The 15,841-nt window shown below is 43.3% G+C and overlaps 1 protein-coding gene across 1 annotated transcript; it reads right to left on the bottom strand.

Moving 5' to 3' along the window:
- Nucleotides 1–7,515: 7,515 nt before the first annotated feature.
- On the bottom strand, nucleotides 7,516–15,480 carry ODF1 (outer dense fiber of sperm tails 1). The gene is made up of 2 exons (XM_030863123.2): nucleotides 15,161–15,480; nucleotides 7,516–7,912 (listed from the first exon to the last, which is right to left on the bottom strand). Exons 1-2 carry the CDS (start codon nucleotides 15,478–15,480, stop codon nucleotides 7,516–7,518), a joined length of 717 nt encoding a protein of 238 aa, XP_030718983.1.
- Nucleotides 15,481–15,841: the final 361 nt, after the last annotated feature.

Raw genomic sequence — 15,841 nt, 5'->3', positions numbered from 1 at the left:
TTAATTTTTTTACCTAATGTCCCTTTTCTGTGCCAGGATCCCATCCAGGCACCACGTTACATTTAGTTGTTTCATCTCCTTGGGCTCCTCTTGGCTTTGATAGCTTCTCAGACACTCCTTATTTTTGACGACCTTGACAGTTTTGAATAATGCTGGTCAGGCATTGTGTAGTATGTCCCTGTCTGGGACTTGAATGATCTTTTTCTCATGACTAGACTGGCGTTAGGATCCAAACTATCAACATGACTAATCACCTTGATGTTGGCCTTGAGCACCTGGCTGAGGTAGTGTTTGTCAGATTCTCCCCTGCAAAGTTATTCTTTCCCCCCTTTTTCCATACTGGACTCTTTGGAAGGAAGTTACTACGTGCAACCCACACCTAAGGAGTCGACTGTTATGCTCCTCCTTTAGGATAAAGTATCTACATAAATTATTTGGAATTCTTATGTATGAGAGATTTGTCTGTTTCCCTCATTTAATTGTTTACTCAATCATTCATTTATATATATATCCATTTGGATGCATGGATATTTACTTTATATTTTGGGTTATAATGCAATACTATCTTACTTATTTTCTTGTTCAAATTGTTCCAGCTTTGACCATTTCAGATGGCTCCCATGACCCTTTGACATATCCCCATCAATACGGTTTTTGTTTTTTTGAGCACATCCTTACTTTCTGGCACTTCAAGGTGCTCCAGGTTCTTCTTGTATCCTAGAATCAGCTTGCCCTATCCTAGAATCAGCCTTTTCTCCAAGGAGTCCTAGTTTCTCTTATGAGAGGATGGTATTAGAAACCAGGTCTGGGTACAAGATTGCTCATTGCTACTGGGGTGTTATTGCTTCCATGTCCTCTCAGCTGACAGAGCAAGGAAATATATGTGAACTTACCAGTATATCTATACATACCTATAAATATTTCTGTATGAACATGAATTAATTCCTGTATCTGCAACTCTAATCCATTACCACCAAGAGGAATAGTCTAGCCTCTTTCCCATGCTTATTTGTAAATGCCCACTCCAAGAGAAGCCTGGCTCCCTCCATCCACCAATATTTACTTAATTGTTTATTTCCAGTACACATGTATACCAGTATCAGAATTATTAACCTATACCCTGATGGGAAAAAAATTTCATCAAACAGAGTACAGTTTTATGCGCAGCTCTTTTTGCCTTTAGTCTTATGGCTCTACTCATTTCCAGAATTACCTAGGTCAGCGCCTTTCCCCCTCACCCCCTTCAGGGAGGTGTTTTGTTACATTTGTAATGCAGATTATTTCATCACAGTCTGCATTCAATCCTGGAGTCCCTCCTAAATGTTTTGTTTTTTTTTTAACGTGTATGCATTTGTTCACTATTTATGCTGTAAAGTTCTATGGATTTTGATCAATACATGGTGTCCTGTATCTACAAGGATGGTACATACAGAATAGTTTCACCACCCTAAAAGAAATTGCATGCTTCTTCTATTCAACCCTCTACCCCACTCCTACCAAATCTCTGCCAATCACTGATCATTTTACTGTCTCTATAGTTTTTCCTTTTCCAGAATCTCATGTAGTTGGAATCATGCAGTACGTAGCCTTTTCAGATTAACGTCTTTCATTTATCAATATGTATTTGAGATTCATACTTGTCTTTTCGTGACTTGATAGCCTATTAGTTTTTAAAATCACAAAATAATATCCCACTGTGTGGACGTACCACAGTTTTTTTTAATCCATTTTATGTTCTATTGAAGGACATCTTGACTGCTCTCAGTTTTTAGAGATTATGAATAAGGCTGCTATACATATTCTTCTTGTCTCTTTTAAAATTGTTTATCCTTTGCTTTTCAAATTGTTTACTAAGGGTATAGACTTTGACAGGTTTCAACTATTTTTTTCCTAGTCTATTATATCTCCATTGACTTTATGATTTTTGCCTCACAATATTAAAAAATGTAATCGAATATATCTGTATTTTTTGTTATGGCTTCTGGGTACCCTGTCTTGCTCAAATTGTTTTTCTTCATCCCAAGGTTAAAAGCTGTTCTTCTGAATTTCTCTGCCATTACATATTAAGGAAGAGTGCCTGGCTTTAAATAAGAGATAGAAATGCTGAAGAATAACAGAGGGCATGGGGGATAGTGACTTGGGGCTGAGAAGCATTTTGTCTCTGAATTCCAAGTGGTCCATCACCTGGGCTTTCTAGGATGAGCTGTGAGTAAAGGTTTTCATGGGGTCCCTCCAGACACTAGTTCTAGGAGCAAGGAGCTTTATGGCTTGAATTTGGTGAAGTAAAACCAGACCCCAGGGTTGTTTCCTGAGCTCGTCCATCCCACCCTGTATCCCTTTGTCTGTCTGCTTCCTAGACTTAAAGGTGAGGGCCAGGTCTGGCTTGTTGATCCTTGATTCCTCAATGCCTGGCCTGATGCCTTGTGGGCAAGCAGGTAAGAGGGAAGGGAGGGAGGGAGGGAGGAAAGAAAGAGTGTGGGTTATTTTCCATTAACTCTAAAGTTCCGCATTAAGTTCTCTGTTCCGCTGTGGGCCCTGGCGGCTAACCTCATTGAACCCCCTCACGGGCTCCCTCGCCTTCTGGTCGCCCACTGGGGCTGGCTAACGGGATACACTGTCAGGGAATTGGAGGTTGGGAGGAAAGGGAGGTGGGAGTATTTATTGCTCTCACTATGCACCTGCTGGGCAGTCCTGGCAGCGGTACATTCTTCTACATTCACAGCTCCTGTCCAGCAGCCCCTCTCCCAGGAGGCCAGCTTTCACCTGGACGCCACCACCTCTTCCCCTGCCTCTGCAGGTCAGGTGGGCGAGTGGCTTCCCCTTGTGGGCAGCTGCTGTGGGCATCAATGTCTCTTACTACTTCTGGGAAGCTATGCACACCTCTGTAAATAGTCACTTCACTAAAAAGCCTTTTAAAAACCGCAGCTGAGTGTACTCTGTTTCCTGCCTGGACTCTGACAGGTCCTTAAAGGGAAGAAAGTAGGGAAAGAAGCAACAGGAGCCTGGAAGGATAAGGGGGCTTCTCAGAAGCACTTACACAACCCGGGGAGGAACAAGTCTTGTTATTCCCTGTACTCACCCACTGAAGCGGAAAAGGACTTAGAGAAAGGACTGTGTGAGGCTACACGATGGCCGGCCTGAGTCACCCCAGCTATCCCGTGGTTAGTGGCTGTCTCCTCTCTGTGCCCCTCAGTGCTTGGTTCTATCTAGATAGGAATCCTTGATAAGGTGGGATTATAATTTACTACTTTATAGCCTGTCTCCCACCCTGGACTGAAAACTCCTCAAAGGCAAAGATTTGGGTTTTGGCCATTTCCGGATCCTGCCATTTCTCACAGGCTGCGGGGCACAGAGGAAGCCCTTGAGTGGATTCACGTGAAGAAGGAATGAAGGTTTCTCCCACAAATGAACCTGTAGGCCCACCTTTCTAAAACCCACCCCCTTCTGAGGTGGTGAAACCACGTCAGAATCCCGTAGCCAGGCCCTGAAGGCTAAAAAGTACTTGACACTGATGATGCCGGAAGGTGACTAAGCTGCTGATTCAAGAAAACCAACTTCCTCTTCCAAGACGGTTGCCTAATCTATTCTCAAGTTGTTTCGCCCAGACACATCCTGGCCTTATGCTTGCCTGCCACCTTTGCCTGCTTCTTCAAGGGCTGCCAATTTCAGTCAAACAGCTTTCTCGTTCTTGTACCCTTTTGTTCTGTTGCTGTCTCAGATATTATCCAAATGGTCCGTTCTAACCCCTTCACACCTGGATCAGGAAACCCTCACCACACAAAGCCAACAGTGTGGACCACATCCTCCCATCCCCAAACCAGAATACAGTCATTTGAAACCTGGGGTGTCCCAGGAAACCTGGTATAAATACTCATATCTATAGAACCAACACTAAACCTTGATCCATTTTTAATGGAAATGGTCTTTATAACCACAAACATATGGGGGAGAAAAACAGTGAACAAAGCTTAACTGTTTTGTTGACTAATTGACTGTAGTTTTCATAGGCATGGTGACCATATTCCTGTAATTTTCTAACGCAGTGGGTTTTTTTTTAATTTTATTGGCGTATAGTTGATTTACAATGTTGTGTTAGTTTCAGTTGTACAGCAAAGTGATTCAGTTATGCATATACATATATCCATTCTTTTTTAGGTTCTTTTCTCTTATAGGTTATCACAGAATATTGAGTTCTCTGTGCTGTACAATATGTCCTTGTTGGTTATCTGTCTTTATATAGTAGTGTGTGTATATTCATCCCAAGCTCCTGATTTATCCCTCCCCTCTAATGCAGTGTTAATTTCAAACGTTCCATTAGTGGAAACATTTTTAATGCTGAATGTTATGATTCATGTTGTTGTATTGTTTTCAGTAAAAGCAGTTCTTTATGTGTATAATAAAGTGTGACATTTTGTACACCACTATAAGATTTTTTTCATCTAAAATCACAGCCCAGCCCTTGGAGTCACCCCAGCCTAGGTGCCAAATAGTGAATGAAGAAGACTCTAGAAGATTCCAGCCATTTGGGTGTTCCCAAATGGAGCAAAGACAAAGCATCTCACCAAGCCCTTCCTGAATTTGACCTACAAATTCATGAGTTTAAAAAAAAAAAAAGGTTGTTTTCTGCAAAAATAAATAAATAAATCACAAACTGGAGTAAAATTCTTCTCAGGCCATTATCCTTAGTGTATGAAAATGCAGTTGTCACTGAAGTTTTAGTAGAAGAAAAGGGGTATTTTCCCTCCAGAACCTTCCAGACTGGAAATTTCAGACCTTCTGATGCTTGGTGATCCCCATTCCACTAAGAGCAGAAGTTATTCCAGCCGCAAAGGGTCATGACCATGCCCTTGGGGGAGCTCTCTACAGTGCAAAGAGAAAGATGATCTGCTGGAAGGGGTTCTAAGTGGTGGACCAGTTGCTTCTGGAGCAGTGAGTGCTGGATTTCAGACACCCTGTCTGGCATCCTGACTCCAGGACTCTTCCTGTTACTGACACATTGTCTAAAGCACACTTAAAGCCTTTGACAATTATAGCATGGTGTTAGTCTTGCCTTCGCTGTGAGAAGTTCCTGGAAAGGTACTTCTCATTGACAACAGCTCCTGGCACTGCGCTTCGTCATAGCAGGTACTCAGTAGACAAACACTTGCCTGTGAGGATGATGAGCAGACTCAGGCAACCAGTCCACCGCAGGCCAGGCTTCCCCAAGGTGTTCTGCGAGGCAGTGGGGTCACCAGTACATTCCTTGGAAATGCCCAAGGCCCATCTGGAATGCCCCTCTGGCCTCTCCTAGCCCTTGTATATTCAGTTTCTTTGGAACTCCCTCCTCTCCCAACCCCCCCAAACACCTCCTTGAATTTAATCTGAGGCTTTTGTGAAGAGGGTATTTCTCTCCATCTCTGCTATAGAGCACAATATCTGGCATTTAAACTGATAAATCTGGCTGGCAGGTTGGTGAATGAATGAATTGAATCTGGACTAACAGGAGGGTGAGCAGGTGGGTAGGTGAATAAAATAATGAACTGTCACCAGGCATGCCCTGGAATGGCACCCTCCAGAGGACAGAGATTCCTACGTTTTCAAGACACCAGTGGGATTCCATTGATTCCACAGCATGAAATTTTTCCAAAATCCATTTTTAAAATGTGTTACTTAGAAACTAGAATATTTATGAACATGTCATCAAGGTATGGCAAGGCACTTATAAAGGTAACTCTACCGTTTGGTACATACAAACATTCATTTATACCTAGCTGCTAGGTAATAAATTTTTGAAATGTTCAATATTTTTCATTCACCACCTGTATTAGCGGGCCAGTACTTCCCTCAACTGAAAGCAAAATGTGTTTGCTATCACCATCAATATTCTGTAACATTGAACTTGAAGGAAGCTTTTAAGGAAAAAGGGCTTTGAGAGCTTTAAGATCCTATCCAGAGTTTCTCAACATTACCTGTGTGATTCAGTTACCTGGGGAGACTTTTAAAATTCTCGACGTCCAGGCTGCACACCTCAAATCTATTACATTAGAATCTCTGGAGATGGGACCCAGGCATCAGTACTTTTTTCTTTAAAATGTTTAAAAAAATTTTTTTTTCTTTTTGTGTGTGTGGTTTAGTTTGTGTTTTTTACCTTTATGGTTTGGCATCCTTTTTTTTTTTTTTTTTTTGCGGTACGCGGGCCTCTCACTGTTGTGGCCTCTCCCGTTGCAGAGCATAGGCTCCGGACGCGCAGGCTCAGCGGCCATGGCTCACGGGCCCAGCCGCTCCGCGGCATGTGGGATCTTCCCAGACCGGGGTATGAACCCGTGTCCCCTGCTTCGGCAGGCGGACTCTCAACCACTGCGCCACCAGGGAAGTCGGGCATCCGTGTTTTTAAAGCTTCCCTAGGTGATTCCCATATGCAGCCAAGGCTTTAACGCACATGCAGCTGAGACTAATGAAAAAGACTTACTGTGCAAACGTGAGGGTTTTGCATTCCCTGTAACAGTCAGATCTGTAACCAGCCAGTGTCCTCATTCTGAGCCCTCCCCATCATCCCTCTTCCTTTACACTTATTTCTGTCTTGGCGGTCACGAATTACTGACGGGCTGTGTCCATGAGGATCCAAGTTCAGGTGAACTATGCTCTCATTTCATGACAGCTGTACTTTTCCACTCATGAACTTTGGACTGAACTTCTGTGCCTTGAAGGAGTTTTAGGGTTTGAGAAAAGCAGATAGTTGAAATAAATCCTTAGGAGGTTGCAAACCACCCTGAGCCAGAGCTGGCCCTTCCCCCAAATCACAGGAATGTTGAGACACAACAGCTGTATGGCCACCCCACCCTCTGTCAGTGAACATGCTCCCCCCATACTTTTGTACTCTCATCGTTGCCCCAGTCAAAACTCCAACCACATTTCTCTCCAGTACTCCCTACCGGAGTAGCTTTGAAAAAGCGCTTGCCTTGTGCAGGGGGCGCGGGTTTGTGCCCCGGTCCGGGAGGGTTCCACGTGCCGCGGAGCGGCTGGGCCCGTGAGCCATGGCCGCTGAGCCTGTGCGTCCGGAACCTGTGCTCCACAATGGGAGAGGCCACAACAGTGAGAGGCCCGCGTACCGCAAAAAAAAAAAAAAAAAAAAAAAGCGCTTGCCTTCAGCCCTAACTAGTCTTGGTTTCTGCTTTGACTGTTTCATTTCTGGGCAAGGTCATGTCACAAAATCATTTGGAAAAACAGTGTCTGGGGATGCCCACCCCAAAAGTATCTTTTCCTGGGATTTGGCGGTAGTGGGGTATAAAGTAGCACACAGGAGGGCAGATCTCTCCATTCATCTCCGTTCCCATCTGTTCATCCTTCCGTTGCCCACTAACCTGGCGGGGCTCTGTGGTGGGTTGAACCGAAATACTCTCACACACCAGTGCATTGCAGTTATGTATTCAGTTTTCTATGTTCCTGAATAACACGGGCCATGGGAAGGGGGAGAGAAACTCTGGAAGAGCTGCCGGGCTGGATACCTGACTCTACTAAGTCCTGGGTTCCTACACTTTACAAAATCATCTTCCTACAGGCAAACCGGCTCCCACAGGGATAGCATGGGTTGCAGGGGTCACAGGGGCTGCAGGGATCACAGGGGTTGCAGGGAGACGTGCAAGGGTAGCAGGGAGACTCGATCTTGACACAACTGCCGAGCCCGTAGGAGTACGTCACGTCCTTCTCATCTACACACGGGGGCAAGCTGAACTCTTTGCAGATGTTCATGTAGCTGTACTTTTTCGATCCCAGGCCGTCGTATCTGTTCTCGCGCTCAGCTGACACGCACACCTTTCCGTCCTTCACTCGCACCTTGACTTGATCGGGTTCAAAGCCGCACACGTTCACTGATCCTAAAATGTTACTGCTACAGCAAGAGGAGGCTAGAATTCTATTTGTTGTTCTTCTTAATCTGGAATTTAGGAAAAAGAAAGGGTGGGAGGAAGAAGCTCAGACCATGGAACTCAGACACAGCTTAACAAGCAATATTTTTACCTCTTTTTTTAAAAAAGAAAAACAGCAAAAGTAATAAACACTAGTCATTGTGAAAAGTCAAACTTTACAGAAGCGTGTAGAAGTAAAAAATGAGAGTCCTCCCATGTAAATCACACTCCCTCACAGGTAAACCCCTGTTAACAACAGATGGGTGCTTGGCCTTCCAGATCTTTCTCTTGTATTTATTTTTCATTTTCTTTTTCCTTCAAGTTTTATTGAGATATAATTGACATACAGCACCGTATGAATTTGAGGTGTACAGAATAATGATTTGACAACATACATCATGAAATGACTATCACGATAAGTTTAGTGAACATCCATCATCTCATATAGATACAAAATTAAATAGAAAAAATTATTTTTTTCTTTGTGATGAGAACTCAGGATTTACTCTTTACTTTCATATATAACCTACAGCACTGTTACTTAATCATGTTGTATATTATATCCCTGGTACTTATTTATCCTGTAACTGGAAGTTTGTACCTTTTGACCACCTTTATCCAATCCCCCCCACCCCATCCCACTGCTCTGATAACCACAAATCTCATCTCTTTTTCTATGAGTTTGTTTGGTTGGTGGGTTGGGTTTTTCTGAAGTACAATTGACCTATAATACTATGTTAGTTCCTGGTGCACAACATAGTGATTTGACATTTCTATGCATTACAAAATGATCACCACATTCTCTTGCATTTAAATCTCAGCTCCTCCTCTTATTAGTTATGGAACTTTGGGCAGGCTCCTTAAACCTCTCTGTGCCTCAGTTTCCTCATCTGTAAAATTGGGACAATAATAGTAACCCATTTCTAGGGGTTTCATGAGACTTAAATTAATGAATGAAAAGAATCTATACTAGTGCTTGCCACGTAGTTAGGATGCTAGGCTTTTGTCTGTTGTGTGTTTTTTCTTTTTCTTTCTTTCTTTCTTTTTTTTTTTTTCCCCACAGTGTGCCGTGGAAAGTGTTAAGCCATTAGAGGCACTGTTTCATTTGACCCTCACAAGAACCCTGTCATGCAGGTGTAATTGTCACCATTTTGTAGATGGGGAGTTGGTGAAGATGGTGAATGGCAGAGCCTAGATTCAAATCCAGGCTTGTTTAATGCCTAGGTCATGATTTTAACCATCAGTCAGACTGAGCTCTTGGCATGAGGACCTCATCAGCCTGGCATCAGCCCTGAATGCTCTGGCCCTGCTCAGGGACCACTTTCTTTCTAATTGCCTGATCCTTCCAAAGACAACCTAATGCTCTGAAATGCTCTTCTTTTTATCCCTTAACATTTTTTTAAAAAATCTGTGTTCTAAGGGCTTCCCTGGTGGCACAGTGGTTGAGAGTCCGCCTGCCGATGCAGGGGACACGGGTTCGTGCCCCGGTCCGGGAAGATCCCACATGCCGCAGAGTGGCTGGGCCCGCGCGTCCGGAGCCTGTGCTCTGCAACGGGAGAGGCCACAACAGTGAGAGGCCCGTGTACCGCAAAAAAAAAAAAAAAAAAAATCTGTGTTCTAAGACTCACTCCTGGCAAATCTTTTGGCCTCCAAAAGGAGGTATTGGCATGTATGCTTTCTAGAAGCTCTTCTGGTTTGAGGAGTCTGGACTGTGACTGGGTGATTGGTTAGAGATACATTTTTAATTCTTACTTTTTTTGCTGAATTTTTTAATATATTTACTTCTTTTTGTTACTTAAGTTATACAAGTTCATTGTAAAAAACTCAGAAAATACAGATAAGCAAAAAGAGGGAATATTTTTTTAACATACCCATAAGCCCTGTTGTCTTCTACAGGAGATGGATCTGGGAGCCAGATCTACAAGCCAAAGCTGGCTCCCAGATCTATCTCCTCCTCTTACAATATGAGTCTTGAAGTATAAGTTTGTTGTTTCTGTTTTGTTTTTGTTTTCGCTTAGATTCCCCCTCTTCCTCTATTCGTATCACTCCAGCCCCGTCCCCACTGCAGCAGCTGAACAGGGTTCTCACAAATGTGGGTCTTCAGGAAATTGCCCCAAAGTCTTGGCTAGACAAGGTTTCTTCTTCCTTTTGCTTCTAGGCCAGGGGTTATCAGTGGGGATGTGTGGGTTTAGGAGAAATTGCAGGAGCCTCATTTTACTCATCAGATTTAACTCTGAAGTTGCAACCTGACTCCTGCCTGGCAAAGTACCTGTCACCCCACATGCGATTTTCCTTGGTTCTGTGGGGTTCTGGGCAAAGAGAGATGGCCTGCTCTACTAGTTATCACCAGGGGGGAACTTAGTCATAGTAAAAAGAGGCAAGTCAGCCTCTTTGGTTGGTGGCAGAAGGCTCTTCGGAATGCTAGGGAAAAGCAGGTGGGCAGTGCCATCTGTCTGCCACTCTGGGCTGTCACCTGTTCTCTCAGCTGAAGCTGAATTTCACCTGAATGTATGACCAAGCTCCTGAACGCGATACTGCCCACAGCAAAGGTGAGGGATATCGCCAGCCATCTTCACAAAGGTATGAATCAGGTTCAGCCGGCTGACGAATAAAGTAATGAGGATGATGAGAATGCCTATCTCTACTCTGAACCAAAGGGAGGCTGGCCTTCCTCTAGTTTCCTTGGAGTACTTTACTTTTTCTCCTAATTTAGACCCCTCCAAAGACCCATTAAGCTCAATTGTTCCTTTCCAACGCATCTTTCCCTCTCTCTTCTTTCTTCTCCTTCTTCCCATTTCCTGCCTTGTCTCTCTCCTCCTGACTTTTGGTTGATACTGAATAAGGGTATCAGAGTGGAGCAGAAGGGAGCAGAGTGGCACGATACAGGTGCATCTGAACACCTGCGTGGCTTGTTCAATTACAGGCGTCTGGGCCCCACCCCCAGACTTTCTGATTCAGCCAGTCTGGGGAGGAGCCAAGAATTTGCATTTCTAACAAGTTCCGGGTGATGCTGGCTGCTGGTCCTGGTCGGAAGATCACTCAGGACCACTAACCAGGTGATTAAGCACAGGGATTCCAGAGTCAGGCAAACCTGGCTTCAGGTCCCAGCTGTCCCATTTCCTGATGATCATGAACGTTGCCCTGACTCTGGTTGATCAATCTATAAGATGGCCATGGTGTTACAAGGATTAAATGAAGGTGAAGTGTTAGGCACTTGGTTTTCACTCAATAAAGGGTAAATTTCTTTAACAGGCTGTACCAGGCTCCGCTTTACACAGACTTCCCTGAAATTCAAGGCTTTAAGCGACCAGGCCCTGAGTCCTGTGTCATTAAACACTAAGGTCAAATAATGGACATGCATTTGGCCTGGATGGGCAGCAACTCCTACTCTTGGCACCCCGAGACCTCTGCATACAAAGAGATTGTGATGAGAGGGGACCAAGGGGCCCAACTCGCTTCCAGCTCTGCAGGGACACAGAGGGAAACAGCGGAACTCTCCTCTCAGCGGGAAAGCCAACCAGCCACCAGCCATAAAGTAAGTAAAGCCAAAAAGCCCCGGAGTTCCTCTCTGCCGGCTCCCAAGGTGTGACTATGCCCTGATCTTTGGGTCAAAGGATGGGGGATGGAAAGATTCCCTGAGGGCTTAAGACCCAGGAAGGCTAAACCACAAAGAATGCAACCCTGAGGGCTAACAGTCACCAGCCTCCCCCAGTGAGAGTGATTCAGTGAAATCTTCATACTCAGAGCGTGAGGGGTAAACAAGAAACCAGAGGGCAGGTTTTTGAAGTTTTCAGAAGATGGTACCCTTTGTGGGGGGCTTTTCAAGGGAACTTCTTGAGCCACAGGCTGCCCACGGATACTTGGATGAGCAGATGGAAGCACAGTCTCAGGATGAGTTTCCAAGCACCAGCAAAGGGCACAGGGCTGAGCCCAGTGCATTCCTAGGCGCAGCTGCAAATCAAGGTTCATGTGCCCGCAAGGACTAAAGCCAGGTGTCAGAGCCACTCTGCCGCGGGGTAATTAGATAATAAACTCATAACGGCAGGATTGAGGAGGGGCTGACTTTGCTTCTGGCACTTGAGTACAGAAGACAGGAAGCCCACGAAGTGTGGAAGTGAGTCAGGTGCAAACTTACAGCAGGCTGGTTGCATGGCTTCTTTTTTTTTTAACATCTTTATTGGAGTATAATTGCTTTACAATGGTGTGTTAGTTTCTTCTTTATAACAAAGTGAATCAGTTATACATATACATATGTTCCCATATCTCTTCCCTCTTGCGTCTCCCTCCCTCCCACCCTCCCTATCCCACCCCTCCAGGGCATCGAGCTGATCTCCCTGTGCTATGCGGCTGCTTCCCACTAGCTATCTACCTTCTTACAAAGGAAACCAAATTCAGTCACTCCAGTCTCTCTCAATCAAAAGGAAGGAAGAGTCAGAAAAGGTGAGTGCTTGGGGTGCAAAAGGAAATTTGAGGAGGAAAAAAGAATATCAAAGAAGCTAAAGAAATGAAAGGACTTACTTGGGTTTCTACTAATGAAGATACGGCCAAGGTATCTTTTGAAGCAACTGCTCAGTAAACAATGAAAAGGAATTGGACCTTCTGTACCCAGTCCAAAAACCCAGCACACGCGCGCGTGCATCAATCAAATAACACACACTCAGGAAGGCTCAAATGACTCTTGGGGGGAATTATATGGTTATTCAAAACTTCTTGCCCGTTATTAAAGGAGCACCCAGAGACAGAGCACATAGACTCTCACACAGAAAGACAATTCCAGTGGGGTCATGGCAGCTATAGACCAGGGAATCTTACTTCCCCACTGGGCAAAGAATCTTCTGGATAACACAGCCTGGCATCTGAAAGCACATGTCATAACCTAACCAAACTGCTATCTTTCTCTTTAAGGGGTAAAAGGTCATGTGAATACGATTTCTCCATTCTAAAAGCCTTGGACAAAGTTTCACACCAAAGATTGTTTTTTAAAAAATTGAATCAACATGATATTTCTGGATCTATTTAGTCATGGACTGGGAGCTGAGAGAGAAGAAGAAAGAGGCATTTCACTGAAAAAAATATTAATGTAGGAGTCCTCTGGGATTGGAGCTGGATCAGGGTTTAACATTTTCATCCATATTCAGAAAATTGAATATTTAGGTTTGCAGGTAGTACTAAGCTTTTCAGGTTAGTGAAATGTCAAGCTGTCAGAAATAGAGCATAGGAGTGTTTCCCAAGGTGGTATGAATAAGAAGAAAAGTGGCTGGGGAGAGATGCAAAAGGGCAAGCCTGAGGTCATTTCTGAAATGGACTCTGGATTATCAGTTCAGAGATCCAGGAAGACAACAGCAGATTCATATACTGCCACAAGCAACAGAAAAAAATTAGCAAAAAATCCAAGCATTGTCAGGAAAAGTATGACAAACCAGAGAAAACATTACCTCTTGTAAAAACCACACTGCCAAGAATTAAGCCTGAAATTGTGTCCACTGCAGATCATTGAGACTCCCAGAGTAGGCAGAGGGCGCCCAGGTGGTGAAGAACTCACCTGGAGAGTCTGGAGAATAGGGACAGCCAGGAGACAAAGGATGAGCAGACTTGGATCAAGGGTATTCGAGTATTCAGAGGCACAGGGAAGTGGACACACCTGCTCACAAGTAACCCTTCATTTAGACCAAGTACTTAAAAAAGAACCCCTGACTCACACTGCATGAAATTTATATAACTTGATACTCTAAGGAGTACACATTAAAACTGGTTCAAATTGAGTGTAGATGAGTTTATTGCCAATAGTTTCCTCTTAGACTATTGAGGGAGGCCCATTCCTGACCTTTGGTGATTGATGACCTGGACAATAATTGCCCTACTGCCGTTTCCAGGGAAACAACACTGTCACAGTTGTCAAGGGCCTCATTCTCTCTCTCTCTCTCCATCCATCCATCCATCATCTACTTTCTATCTATCTATCATCTATCTGTCTATCTATCTATCTACCTATCTAATCTACTTATCTGTCATCTAATCTATTAATCTATCATTGGGGTAGGAAGGATGTTGTTTAAGGACACAAACTGGCAGTGAGTAGTAAGTTGTGGAGCTCTAATACATGATATAGTGAATATAGACAACAAATATTGTATTACAATCATTAAAGTGGTTAAGAGACTAGAACTTAATTATTCCAACCACTAAAAAGAAATGATAATTATGTAAGACAATAGAGTTTCTAATTATCGCTACAATGGTAATCGTATTACAATATATAAATGTATCAAATTAACATTGCACACCTTAAGTTTACACAATGTTATGTGTCACATAGATTTCAGTACAAAAGATCATCTATTTGTGTCCTTTTAAAAAATAGTAGCATATTTAGTTTTTCTGCACCTTGCTTTTTTCACTTAATATGACAATACTTAAGATGCTTCATCAGTCCTTTTTACATTTACATATCATCCCAATGTATGGATGTACCATAATTTATTTAACCAGGGGACAGTGTTTTCAACCATTTTTTTTCATCATAGTAACAGACTAAATGGCATATGTAGACAGAAAAAGAAAGCTTTCTCAGGCAAAAAATAAAATGTGATCAAACCTCCAAAATTTTAAAGTGCATTTAAAATTATCCAATTCTATTAAAACCTTTTCAACTCTATTCTGAAAACTGCAGCTCTCAGTTCTGTAGTTTATTTGCACAATCTTTGCTACAGTTGAAGGGGGAGGTAGACAATAAACCCAATTCCAGATGAATTTTAAGTCATCAAGAGTTGGGGAGTAGGAGAAAGGATTTCCTACAAAACCATATAAATGCCTCTATTGTTCAATTTGCTCCCTTGCTCGTAAAGCCTCTGGCAAACATTAAGGATTTGATCAATTATTATTACTTCTCCCAAAGTCATTTCTGTAAGCCGAAATATACTCAAATCACTTTACTCATAACCAGAAAAAATGTTTATTTTGCTGCTTCCAATAGCTTTTTAATGACACCCCCTGTTTCTTTCTCTCATTAAAGCCACATTATTTATCACGTTGGCACTCCTGCTACAAGCCGAAAACAACCTTGCCAATCGACATCATTACACTGTCTTTTGAGAATCTTACAATTCCCATCATGGACCCATTTACTCTTCTTTTTTTAAATCTTTGTTAAGTCACCAGAGTCATTATCTTGAACCCATTTCATCTTTGCTCAAGTATCGATTGTCACACTTTCCCCCCCTTTTTCCAACTTAGGAAGCTAATATACCAACTATAAAAATCTTAGGAAGTTCTCTTACTTGGCAAGCTCTCTCTTTTCATCTTCTATGGCTCTAATGGCTTTCCTCTCCAAACTTCTGAGAGACGGGCGAAGACAGTAAAGCTTGGCATCACACAGGCAACATGGGTAGAAATCACACAGGCCGCAGGACTGTGATCGCTTTGAATAGCACAGGCAGTACGGGTACGGGTGCAAGTCACAGCAGCAATATGGGTGCATGTATAAGTCACACAGGCATCGTGTGCTGAGTTCGTCAATGCATTTCAACTGCCTTAGTTCTCTGTCCACCTTCTTTATGTCCCTTCTAACACTGTCCAGAAGACAACTCAGTGCAGCCATTACAGTCACACCTTATTGTTCTGTGAGTACCTTTGAGAAATGGCACTCGGGGGAGAAAAATTCTTCTAAGCTCTTCTCAGAAGTTTCTTTTAAAAAGAAATGAGGCACACATGATTCACTTACTTTAAAGCTTGGGTTCTATGACCTCACCACCCTCTAAGAATGTCATAGTCTTTTGGTTACCATGAGAACTGTGCACAGTCATGGTCTCCAGAGACCCTCCTTGGAGTTACAAAGCTGCTCTCAGAACCATATAAGATTTCATTCACCTTGAGTTGGGATGGGCCCCCCAAGTAATCACAGCTCTTTGGGGTTTATTGGACTAAATTGAAATGTTCTTGACTTGTGTGTGTCCTGTCCT

This window comes from Globicephala melas, chromosome 17, assembly GCF_963455315.2.
Source record: "Globicephala melas chromosome 17, mGloMel1.2, whole genome shotgun sequence".
Taxonomy (NCBI): domain Eukaryota; kingdom Metazoa; phylum Chordata; class Mammalia; order Artiodactyla; family Delphinidae; genus Globicephala; species Globicephala melas.
Note: the sequence above shows the minus strand (reverse complement) of the source record. Positions and strands in the feature narration are given on the sequence as shown.